This window comes from Podarcis filfolensis (genome assembly GCF_964270895.1).
Source record: "Podarcis filfolensis genome assembly, chromosome: 5".
NCBI lineage: Eukaryota > Metazoa > Chordata > Lepidosauria > Squamata > Lacertidae > Podarcis > Podarcis filfolensis.
In genome coordinates, this window is record NC_139608.1 from 73,859,727 (window position 1) to 73,872,434 (window position 12,708).

Below are 12,708 nucleotides of genomic sequence, written 5' to 3' on the forward strand. Positions count from 1 at the left end.
CTTTACAGGACTCCCCAAAAGGAGGACCGCATCCCCATGGCAGAGGAGTACTTGGAATACAAGCACATCAAAGCCAAGCTGAGGCTGCTGGAGGTCCTCATCAGCAAGCACGATGTCTCCAAAACCATGTGAAGTCCAGTGGTTTGCAATAGTAAAACTCCTTGGTCTGGGAAAAGGAGAGAGTGAGAGAGAGGATTGCACAGGTCTGGCTCTTCCTGCACAATGGCTTTGACACCTTGAAATTCTGATGCACTTTATTTATGTTCTACCGCTGCAGGTGAGCAAGAGAGTGAGAGAAAGGGGTGTGAGAATGCAGGAAGGAGGAGTGATTGAATGGGAGGGCTAACACTTACCTGCGAGCTGTCTCTTGTTTCTGGAGCTGTTTTTTCACTCGGACAAGTTTCCCCTCACTTTAGCCAAAAGGAGGTAATCATATATGCACATTCAGGAAGCCGGGTTGGCGGGACTTCCTGTTTCACTTCAAAGCTCCACTGTGACGTGTTTCCAGGCAGATGATGCTAATTCAACAGCACTCAAAGGTATGGAAGGGCAGTGCAATCATCCAAACCGGCTCACCCAGGTTTTTGTTTTGTCTCTTTCCACTTGGGCAGCATAGGACTAGAGAAAAAGAGAGGCAGGTCAAAGTCTCTTGGGCTGCCCATCAGGTAAACTTGGAACATGATTCTAGGTAGGCAATTCTCCTAAACCTACTCAGTCAGCATTATGAAGTGTCCTCCGCAATCTGATAGGCCTTTTTTATTTGTGATATTCCAGTGTGTAGCCTGGACAGCTTTTGTATCCTAGGATTCACTGGGAGGGCCAGAATGAAAACCATCCCTAATCTTGGGAGGAGAGATGCACTAGTTAAGAACCTCTTTTCTGCTTGCTGGGCTAGGTAAAAAAGTACAGGTCACAGCGAAACTGTAGTTTTCCATCTTGGTTGAGGACAGTGACGGAAGGAAAACCAGCACACCCCTGCAGATAAAAACTTGACCAACAACCCCCAGGAATGTGAGCAGCTGTATTTTCTGGTTCAGTGTGCTCTAGAGGACCCTGTTTGCCGAAACACAACCATCAGTCAAAAATCTTACTTTCTCCGTAGATCAAATACCTGTGCAGGAGGGGACATTTTTGAGAATTTAATGGGCACCCAAGATGCAAGTCTTCATCTGTCCTGCATTTAGGGGGTTCCTGATCCTCTTGTTTCCCCTCCAATATTTAACAGATAAGGACCATCTAAATCCACCAGTTTGGCAGAGACACTTCTCACTTGATGTGTATGACACCCCTCCTGAAGTGGCGGAGATAGGGTGGAAGTGCAGGGCAAGATAGCTCCTGCAGGATAAAGAGAGACTGAAGGATGGCTCTGATATAGGCAGCAACCTATGTTTGTGGAATGTGCACAGATTGGACTGCATGGAAAGCTCCACTGGCTCCTGCATCATTCAGGCTATATTTAGGGTAGGTAGAAATTCTACTTTTCAGGTGCAGGAAACATGGGAAGAATTATGGCACAAAGGAAGAGCCTCAGATACCTAGTTCAGATACCAAATTGGCAGGCAGAATTTTGGAGAGCGGTTCACACTTGGGGGGATGGGGGTATTATGGGTTTGAGGCAGGAACAGGAGGTGATGTGGTCTGAATCAAGGGTAGCCAGCACAGATCTTCCAGATGTTTTGGAGTACAGTTCCCAGCTGTTAGCCGTGCTGGCTGGGGCTGATTGGAGTTGGAGTCCAAAAGATATATAGGGCACCATGTTGGATGCATGAGACAGCACCCAGATGTTGTGGGTGGGTGGAATCCTGTGGCAGAATAGAAATATGCAGAGCTTGTCTGAGCTGTTGTTTGTGAGTGAGTGCTGTAATTCCACGCAAGCAGCAAAAAAACCCCCTGCATAACATATGGAACTGGGCATAGAATTCCATTTCCTGACAATGGCAGCTTTTTATCTCCTTAATATTTTTGGTAAAAATAGGAAGGAGGCTCCTAGCTCTTGGTTTGCAAAGGCATGCTTGTGAAAGTGTGTGTGGGCAACACTTAGTGAAATGTCAGAAGGCAGCATGGTAACTACATAGGATTTGCAGTGGTGTGACTTCAGGGCCTTTAACGGCTTTTCCGTCACCGTGACTAAATTAAAAACAGAAGAAGAAAGAGTCACGGAGTTGTGCGCAGCAAGATAAATTATGACTATTTGCGTAATGCACACAGCTTGTAGAATTCTGCATTTCTTGGTGAAGAACTTGGCTTGCCCATTTTCACTGCAATACCATAGCCTGCCCATTTCCCCCACCCAGCAGAGGCCCGTGTGAATGGCAGCTATTCCTTCTGGATCCCCAGCTCTGTGAAGGTTAAAGAGGCTGTCTTCTCCACACAACGCAAGGGGTATTCAGATCACCATGCAGTTCCTGCCATGCTGGCACATCAAGGCAAGAGTGGCTCCTCTCAGGCTGAGGCAACCTTTCCTGTGCTGGAAAGCTGGGGAGAGCAAGCTAGCAGAGCTTCATTGTTCTGGCGAAAAAACCAAGGTCTTCTGGTTCTAAATATGCTTACTGGAGGAAGCTAACTCTAGCAGGAACCTAACTTAGGCTTTGGATGATAGGCCCAGCTTCCTGAATTTGCATAGCACTCATTGATTTTGGCTGAGTGAGAGGAAAACCCCAATAAGGCATTGCAATACCTGCTTAACCAGGGAAGACAAGGTTTCTCTTTGAAGTGCACTGTGTAGAAAGTTGCAGAACGAGAGAAGAAAAACAGGGGAAGGAGGAGGGTTATTGTTCCTCATTTGACCCTCTCCTCTTTTTCCACTACCCAGTCATTATTTCTGGCTGTATGGAGCCGGCTTCAAGTATAGCTGCCTCTCTGCTATCATTGGCAGGTGCCCCGTTCAAGCAGAGGGGCTGCAGTGGAAGCTGTACAGCCCTCAAGTCAGCTTTGGGGGTGGGGGCCTAAGGGTGTGTGTATGTATGTGAAGCTTGCCGCTTCCCATTGGCCCCAAAGCCAAGACTCAGGGAGAGGACCCCCCACCTCATGCTCCCAGAAACTGTGAAGGAACAATTCCTAAGTTTAAAGGATCCTCCAAGTGGGGCGTCAGATTCGGCTTGGAGCTCCCTCCTTCTCCATAAACACACCCGCCACCTGCCTCTGCTCACATTATCCCTTCCTTCTGCCCCTCACCCAAAGCCACTCTTGCTGGGGTCTTAATTTTTTTCTTCACGCTCCCCCCCAATTGGAGAGACCCACCACAGGCCTACCCCTGGATGTATTTTGGTGCCTAGCCTGTTCGTGTGCAGGTGATACCCACACACTCTCACCCATTTACTAATAGGAGTGATGGCATAATTGCATGTATTTTACTAGGTGGATGCCATCTAGGTTTGTAAGAGCAATGAAATATCGCTGGTGTGTGTGTGTGTGGTGGAAGGGAAGGAGTCAGCAGCCGTATTGCACATGCCCATTTGCCATTTTAGGTACAATTCCAAAAACAATGATGTTTGCCATGTCCACTTGGATCATTATGAGCTGGCAGTTTCTAGATAATTATATTCATGGCCATTTATAACCACTGGTTGCAGAACAATTGAAACAAAAAGATAAAACGACAGACAGCTGGGCTTCCAGACCCAACTCTCTTGTCAATAATGCTTGGTTTAGATAAATGGGTTTTGGTGGGCAGAGCACATCTGTGAGACAGGGCGAAGCCCACTTTCCCTACCCACTTGTGCTTGTCTTGTACAGAGTCAGACCATTAGTCCATCTAGCTGAGCATTGTTTACTGGCAGTGTCTTTTCAGGGATGGTTCTCTCCCATCCCTACGTAGATATGTCAGGGATTGAACCAGCGACCTTTTGCATGCAAAGCAGATGTTCTGTCACTGAACCATGGTCTTTCATGTGGCTTTCTACAGTTGTATGACTTTTTTAAAAATAAAAACCTCCCTCTCTCATTGCTCATTGGGAGGAAAGTTACAGTAGGTTCAGGACTGGAATGTCCGCCTCCCCCAAATTCAGGGGACATTGGATCCTGTAGATCCAGCACCTTGTCCATCCTACTCTGGACTCTGTTTGTCTTCTCAGATGTTGCAGGTCTGATCATGGAGAACTGCCTGCTGCTGACCTTTCAAGGCAGATCTCACCCTCATGAGAGGGAGATGGAACAAATCCTGTGGCGCCAGGGACAGCCTCCCAGGAGCTATAGAATTCACACCTAGAGAAATCTAAAAAGCAAACAACCCCATTAATTTTAAAAAGTAAGAGAGGTGGAGTGTTGTGCTGATGACAGGTGGCTTTTTTATCCCTTAGCTCATGGCAAAGGAGTCGGCCAATTAATTTTTCCAGGCTTCATCTCTGGCATGAGCACTGGAATGCAAAACACCAGGGAGGTCCTGCATGAAAATAACTATCAGGAGCAGGACTCCTCTGTGCATTGCCTGCCAGTGTAATTTTTCTTTAATAGTTACAAGTTTTCATGAGCGTGTCTCGTTGTTGTTGCCTTTATTCACTCATTATTCAACTACTCCAAAGCAAAACATCAGAGTGGATCTTAAGACACAGTTATGATGATCCAAGCTGGTTACAGGTACTTTTAAGTTTCGGAGTTTACCCATTTTGGCAAAGTCACGCAGTCTTGCCCATTGCATTTGGCTCTAGTGTTGCTGCTTGCGCCCCCGTTATCCCATTCCTAGAGCCTTTTGCTTTCTTGAGGAACCTTGATTACAGTGTGCACTGAGAAACTAAAGCTTGTGGCACTCAGACTTAAATTGCAGTCCTTGAGATGGGATAGATTAAGGTCTTTGGGTAATGTTAGCAGAGTGTTTTCTAGAGTTCCTGTTTTTGCCAGTGCTGCTACACAAGCTACCACACCACCAGCAGCAGCAGCACCTGTTATTGAGCCCAAGCGCTGCTGCAGGCAAAGGACAGTGGCTACCGGCTGCCTAAACAGCAGCTGTGCTCTCCAGTAGTTGTGATATTGCGCATAGATTCAAGGGATGCTTGGGTTTTCTTTGGAAGCTTACTGGGGTTTTGCCAGAACAAGGCCCGTAGTGCTAGACTAGCAGTTCCGAAAGCTTTATCCATCATGATAATCTCCCTTACAAAGTGCACCCAGAATTCACGGTGTTGCAAATGGGGAGTAATAAGATCAGCAGGGCTGGTGACTGTGATACAAAACTGACTGTTTCCATGCCGAAACCCTTATTAAGTTACTCTGATTGCAGTTCTGGTGATCTTCCAGAAGCTTTAGAAGCAGGTGTGTGTTGGATGTCGCTGGAGCTGGGAAAAGGTTATTCGTCACTTGAGCCCTTAACTCATAGAGCGAGGTAAAATAGCTTAAGAAAATGCTGAAGCAGAACAAAGAGGTAAAAAATAATAATTTTGAAAAGTCTCAGCTATTTGGTGGGGTGCGGGGCTACGAAATATGGCATATATAAGGGAGAAAGAACTTAAACAGGAAAGAGTGGCTATTTAAAAAATGACCAGGCAATGTAAAGCTGCTCCATCCTTTTAAGCAGAAATTGCTTAAAAGACACCGGTTGATAGAAACCGAAATAAAGCAAAGTGAAGCAAAGTTATTAATGGCACATGCCAATTTTTATTTCTGTAGCACTTTTCCTTAGCCCAGTGCTATGATTTGTTTTGCTTTTTCCTGACAACCAAAGCTTGTTTGAAAGCATGCACTTTGTAGGACCTTAATATCTCCTGTGTGATGATTGCCAAGATAGTTTATTAAAAATAGTGACAATAGTTTATTGCATTATGATATTTTGGATAGATCAATGTATGCAGATTATTTAATCTAAGTGTCATGGTGATGAACTGAAGGAGGCTGGGCTTCTTTTCTGGTTTACTGTGATAGATTATAAACGTGGATATATTCCCCCACCCCTACCCCCCGGTCTTGCCGTTAAAAAAGGAACACGCCTTTATAAACGGAGGTAAATTTGCAATAGGTCACGCCTGAGTGGCACATGAATTCCATGGGAGAGGGACAGTCGGCGAGTTTGCACCGCTCACTGGCAAACGCAGGTTTCGGTGGCAAAGAAGAGCTCCAGGTAGAGATATATGTACTGTCTTTAGTCTTGTTTTGTCATTTTGTACCAATGACAAGAAAACCAGGGGCATAATCCTTAGTCTTCCAGCACTGCTTCTGTAAAGTTGGGGGATCCCTGGGTAAACTGTATGTGAGGTCATTGTGTACTGCCCCTCGTGTGGGGCTGAGCTTAACCGTGTGGTCCTGTCCTTGAGTGAGGGGCTTTATTTTCACAAATAGCCAGCACGGGGTTGGGGTACAATCCAGGTCAGTACTGTGCAGTTAAGGTTGTGTGATGCTTGGCCTGGGAGGCTGCGCAGGGAGAGGCCTCCATCAATGCCTCTAGGGGGAACCCCCTCCTTGCGAACAGAGCTGAAGACAATAGATTGTACCTCAGCTCTTTTTGCTATAGTAATAAAAGAAGCTGTTGATTTCATGAACCCTATTTAGCCACAAAACTTGTTTTTTTTTATTTATTTCTGCTGTATGTAACGTTGAAGCATGGTTTTTAAAAGAGAAAAACAAAACAAAAAAAGAACATTTGTGGGATCATGTCACACTGCTTATATACCTAAGTGGAATTTTTAAATTTATTTTTTAAAAAAAGAATGATGTAATGTTTCAGTGTAATTGGCTTGATCATTTATATAACTTTTATGAATCAGAATGGTCTCCTTCATAAATCTGTTTTAATTAAAAGTCATGTCAGAGCAACAGGAACAGATACACAAGAATTTGAAGTTTACAAACTACATCTTTGATAAGGGAAAAATGGTTTCATGACATATGTATACAGTTGCTATTAAAATGTATCTATATATTCTATATGATTGTATAATATTTTATACAACAGTACAAATAAAATATTTTTCTATTTATTATGTTGAAACACAGGTGGGTTTTTTCCCTGCTTGTTAGCTAATATAAATAACATAAATAACACTGTCAAACAACACATTGGAAGTGCTGACATTTTTTTTTCTAGGCTGCAAGAGTTAAATCATGCTGCAATTACACCCTTTCATGCTGTTTGGAGATATCTCAGTTAAGTTGTTCAGTAGATTAAAATGAATACATATTTAAAACACCATTTAGAAGCCAGTAGTTTTTTTTTTTTATTTCGCTAAAGCTTGTTTATATAGATTTGTTACATTTGGCAATATGAAGGAGGAGGAGGAGGAGAGAAAAATAATAAGAAAATGGAACACCAATTGCAGCATCTAGATATATAAATGGTTGCTAGAAAGAAAAAACCCAAGATTCCTAACAGTTGAAAAGCACTGGTGGACCAAGAAGGTAAGGAATATACTAAGGGCAGAACTACATGCTTCACTGGGTACAGCGCTGCCGCCAATGACATCATGCCCAGGTTGGATGGTCCTTTTCCCCGACGTTTGGGCACACTTACCTGCATTGCAATTTGCCATCATGTTAAGTGCTGCTCACCACCGGTAGCCAACGATTTTTGAATGTGGACAGGAGGCTACAGAAACATGAGGACAACACAACATGGGGTGAGTGTGCCTGCCCTAAATATTACAGTGGGGAGGGGAAAATCTGGACACAGGGTGCCATGGTGGTGGTGGAGCTGCTGCTCTGTGCCAGCTGCATTGTTAAGCTCTGCTTGAAGAAGACTATTGAGGAATTTGATCACTGGTGTTCACTCTTGGTAAGAGCGGCTTTATGCATGCGTCTGATGAGAACGGATGGCAATGGGGAATAGGCCACAGAGAACGCTCCTAAGGAAGAGTTGGGGGGGGGGACCACTGAATTAACGTCCAACACTGATGTTACACGTCTTGCAGCTGGGATCTTTCTTAGCGTTGGCCGTCGACAAGCTCATGAGCTGGTGGCCTGTGATTTCCGCAACGGTGCCGAGGGAGAGATCCACAGGGTCAGTGTAAATCACTTCCAAGATTACATCCTGCGCATGGTGGTAGATCATCGCCCCGTCTTCTTCAGTGCAGATCAGGAATTTGTTATCCTGCAAGTTCAGCTGAGGGAGGCGCTGCTTACAGAACTCGTCTCCCGGTGACCCGGCGGGTGCGAGGACGAGGATGACATAGTGGTAGGCCGTGTACATGCAGTAGAAGTCCCCAAAGTACAAGTTAGTATTTGGGTTGAAAAGTTTTTCCGCCGCTATCTCAAACCTGTATCTTCCATAGGGCGAATCCTGCGGGGGCTTCCCGGTGTTGAATTCGGTGTTGCAGCTGAAGAAGATGCCCTCCAGCTTCCCGCTGATGGGAGAGCCGTGGCTCCCGCTGTTATCCTTGACCGAAGGCTGCAGAGCGTTCCCGTGCTGCTCTCTAGAAATGAAGGAAGGGTAATGGTTTATATTTACAGGGGCATCAGTGAGTGAGATGTTAGGAACTTAAAGAAGCTGTCTTGGGTCAAGGAAGTTGCTTTAAGAAAGACCCCTAGTCTATCTATCTCGGTAGCAGTTGCTCTCCAGGGTTTCAGACCAGGAACCTTTCCTTTGTTTGATCGAAACAAGCAGCCAAGGTGAACCACTGTATTTACACACCTTCTGCCACCCACAAAAGTATACACCCCTTTCCCATTCAGGAAAACAAGCTACATAAGTGTGTAGGCACAGATCTCACATTCTAGCTTTTTAAAATGGCACCAGCAATTGTGCTTTTGGTGGACAAAACCTCTGAGACTTGCTTTCAGGTAGGGCCAGTCATGCATTGCTTCTGTTGGGCTAAGTGTAGAGAACTGATTTCAAGTCTGGGAAAATTAGAACTCAGAATTGACAGATTTGCCCCAGTCTAATGGCAACAGAATGCTAAGGGTCTTTTGGGACTGGAATAGAGTATCCAGAAAGAGGGCGTGGCTGGCTGGAACACTGAATGTGGGAATTCCATGCTGCAATCTTGTTGTGGCAGGCAGCAGCAACCATCTCCCTGATTCTGCAGCACAGATTTTTTTCATGTGGGGCCAATTCCTAAGACTTGCTACAGAGATGCGTATAGAATGTGCCACATTTGGGGGGGGGGAAGGGTCAATCATTTGAAACAAAGCTAATTATTCATGCAAGGGCAGAGAGTTATTGACTTCACCATTTCTATGCTACTACACTTTTAAGTGCAGCCACAAGGCAAACGATAAATGTTTATCTTCCTGACAGTGCCACCTTTCTGTTTTCCTAAAACAAGACTGAAAAGAAAGTGTATTCAAAATAAGATTAAGCTGCTGCAGATGAGCTAAACATCAAAACCACCATCAGTAAATAAAATCCATCATCCTGGAAATTGAAAAGGGCCAGGTAACCATTCTTGAACGGCAGTACAGTGACATCCAGTGGCCAGTTAAGCTAATTGTAGACCATTTCCCCCCCACAGGCCTGGATATATTACAGAACGTTTATACTACACTGATTCAAGTACATTAGAACAGAATAATTAGTCTTGTTCACACATCATGGTAAGTTAGCAAGCTATGGTTTACCATGAGTGAGCAATTGTGCTCATGCAGCCTGCTAAAATTGTGCCCTACTCCTCTTTTTCCCTAGTTCCAAACAAACTGTGAAAGGAAGCCAAAGTTTGTTGCTGGTCTGTTTTGGAGATAAACAAGCTATGAGTGCTGGTTAGCACATAACACAACTTCAACTTGTTTTGCTTCTGCCTGGCTTGGGAAAGGGAGCAACAGCAGGGCAGGAGTTTAGCAGGGAGAAGCAACACGTTTTGCTCACTGATGGCAAGTCATAGTTTGGCTTACTGACCTACTTGCTAATTATCTGAGGAAATGGAAGAAGCTGAATCCTGTCTCCTTTCTCAAGTAGGTGACCAATGACAGTGGAGACAATCTGCACTTCCAGCCCTGAAAATTGTATACACAGTTGCCCAGTTGCATATGGGATTCTCAGTTGAGCAGCTATAGAATTCTATTGCTCCCTCTAATGCCAGCCAGCCCCACTGAGAAGCAATATGGGGTATCTGTATTCTCTTATGAGTCACAAGGTTTGCAGAAGTATATGTATATATTTTTAAAGAGAGGTGCACAGTACAATGTTTGTTACAATTCCCATGCGTCCTTTTGTACTCTAACTGAATTGCAACAATGACAAATTATGAATAAATGACTGTATTTGGGAGTTTTTAAAAGTCTTGTTTTATGCATGTTATTTTATAAAGCTGTCACCCACCTGAAGCTCTCAGAGGTGGCACAGATTATACAAACAAGTACCTGGCTACTAACTTCACCATGTATAACACGTATTGGTAGCCAATGCTGATCAATAAAGAAGCTTACACATAGGCAGCTTTCTTGTTACATACACAGTGGAGAAAACCTTGTCCTCAGCTCCATGCAGAGATATTTGCCTTTGACAAGTCCTGGTTCTCTTACCTGATGTAGTCAAAGTATTCCTTGTGCTGGTTCCGATAAAACACAGAAAATTTAAGCATGCGCCCTGCAATCACTTCTGCCTTTTCCAAAAGCTGTGTTAAGTGGACCTTTGAATAATCTGTGAATAAAAAACAGTCTGCTAGTGGGAAGCAACACACAATGTTTTCCAAAGTCCACATGGGGATGCTCTACGCTTTGGGGTGAGACAGAGGTCAGTGGGGACCCTGGAGCGACGATCACGTTGGAAGTTCTCCAGCTCTCATTCTACCCTTAGAGAACATTCGAAACACGATTCTTTCGCTCAGAGAACCTGGGCAATGTAGTTACAATTCCCAGAAGCCCTTAATGAACTGCAGTGCCCAGAATTTATTTGGGAGAAAGAATGTGTTCAGACAGCCACTCACACATTTTCCACATTTTTCATCCATCCATCTGTAGATCTCAGAGCAGTTTACAAGATAAAAGATACACACACACACACACGCCCCATAATAAAAACAAGAACAAGACCAAACCAATAACTCCGGCTTCCTCCTCCGACAAACACATAGGATGTTAATTATCCAAAGGCTTGGTTGAAGAATGTTTTCGCCTGGTGCCTAAAGGTGTATAATCAAGGCACCAGGCAAACCTCTCTGGGGAGAGCATTCCACAGATGGGGAGCAACCGCAGAGAAGGCCTGTTCTCGGGTTGCCACCCTCCAGAATTCTTGTGGAGGAGGCACATGAAGGGTGTCAGATGCTGATTTCAGGGTCTGAGCATACTTTTTTTTTCTACCTAAAAACACAGGGTGGACTTCAACATCACACTGTTACGAATGTTCCACTGGTGCAAATGCTTCATTCAGCTTGGCAGATGGGACGATTCCCCCCTCTCCTCCTGCTGAGGGTTGTCCTGGGGCTTCTCCCAACCCCCCAGGGACAATTTCGGGGTGCACAGAGGTGCAAAGGAAAGGAGATGGGGAGAAGCACCATTGCTCACGTAGAAGTCCTTGCACAGGGCTTCTGGCAACGGGGCTCATAAGGTGAACCCCACCCACAAGGGATTAGCTCCAGACTAACACGCTAATAAGAGCTCCCACCCAAACCCACTAATTAACACAAAGCACACTAACCTCTGAGCTTTCAAAGTGTTTTAGTTCCGAGTGAAAAGCAGAAATAACAATGTGACGTTATTTCTGCTCACAGCAACAGGAGAAGGAAATATATGATTAATATTGCAGCAATCGGGGTAGGCCCACGAAAGGCTAATGTTGGTGCCTTCACACAGAAGGGAATTGCCAAAAGCAAAATAGCCTGGAAGGATGTGTGCATTGTAAAAAAAGAACCACTCAATTAATGGCAAGTCTGTAAAACAGTTATCTGTTGCAAACAGAAATGAGTTACTGTAAGTCACATATCTTGAAGATGCTTCTTTTCTATGGGTGATATGCAACTAAGTCATCCTCAGAGCAAACCCAGTGAAATAAACGGACATACGGTACATTACTTAAGCCCATGACCCCATGAGCTGGATCTTCATAGCAAAGAGCTCACCTCCTGTACAAAATTCTATGATTTCGCTCCATTCTGAAACCATGTAATCACCATCAACTTGCTTCGATGCAGTCTGCACGGCAACGGTGTACTCAGTTCTTGGACTCAGGAACCAATGTCCACGGACAGTCATGGGCAGGGGAACAGCCTTTGCCACTAGTTTTGTGGGTACATCCTAATTGGGCAGACAAAATGGGGAGATCAGGTGCGTGCAGAAACAGCAATAGCAACAATGATCATTCTCATCTCAAGTGCCTAACACAACTAGTCACTGTACAATGATTTAAAACGTTTATTGTTAGGGGTTGATGAAAAAACAGCCCATTTAAAAATACAGCATATTGTCTCTCAGAACAGGAATTTCTAAATGCATTTTATATTGTCTTTGAGCCAAGTGCAGTGCTGGAGCATTTGGCAAATGCACAAAATCTATGGATAACTACGTACAAATCCATGCATTAGTCAGGTAGGTCTAAATTAGATTTGTATTGAAATATGAAAAATACCCATCTCTTCAAGCATTCCCCCATAAAGTTCTGTTGGTGCCTAGGCTGCCATGTTAAATATATGAGCCTTCCTTTTTTATGCTCTCTAGTTGAAATCCTGCTTTCCTATCTTGCATTAGTCACCCCAATAAAATCAACTGAATGGTTGACTTTGGGCAATGCAAAGTATTTGGCTAGGAATCCTTCTAATACAGCAATTGCTTTCTGATGAAACTGGAATTACATTAAGGCAGAGCAGCATTATCTGCTATTATGCTAAAGCAGTGTGCATAGTTCACAAAGTTTAATTTGCA

At 44.4% G+C, this 12,708-nt stretch overlaps 2 protein-coding genes and 1 long non-coding RNA gene across 16 annotated transcripts in view; 2 read left to right on the plus strand and 1 right to left on the minus strand.

The window, feature by feature from the left end:
• FAM13C (family with sequence similarity 13 member C) overlaps positions 1-7,203 on the plus strand; it is a gene marked incomplete at both ends in the record, with an annotated part of 72,743 nt that extends 65,540 nt beyond the window's left edge. For 10 of the 13 annotated variants that reach the window (XM_083614736.1, XM_083614739.1, XM_083614740.1 and 7 more), the window contains one exon: positions 9-7,203. In XM_083614736.1, the coding sequence (XP_083470862.1) occupies positions 9-132 (124 nt within the window). The remainder of the gene's footprint in view (positions 1-8) is intronic. The other 3 variants (XR_014548301.1, XR_014548302.1, XR_014548303.1) reach the window with 3 other exon arrangements.
• PHYHIPL (phytanoyl-CoA 2-hydroxylase interacting protein like) overlaps positions 3,750-12,708 on the minus strand; it is an 80,047-nt gene continuing 71,088 nt past the window's right edge. For both annotated transcript variants that reach the window (XM_083614832.1, XM_083614831.1), the window contains 3 exons: positions 11,910-12,084; positions 10,375-10,492; positions 3,750-8,330 (listed from right to left, as the gene is read on the minus strand). In XM_083614832.1, the coding sequence (XP_083470958.1) occupies positions 7,796-8,330; positions 10,375-10,492; positions 11,910-12,084 (828 nt within the window). In that variant the 3' untranslated portion in view covers positions 3,750-7,795. The remainder of the gene's footprint in view (positions 8,331-10,374; positions 10,493-11,909; positions 12,085-12,708) is intronic.
• On the plus strand, positions 8,209-10,280 carry LOC310763007. Its single transcript, XR_014548356.1, has 2 exons — positions 8,209-8,347; positions 9,369-10,280. It is a non-coding gene; the product is annotated as an uncharacterized lncRNA (long non-coding RNA).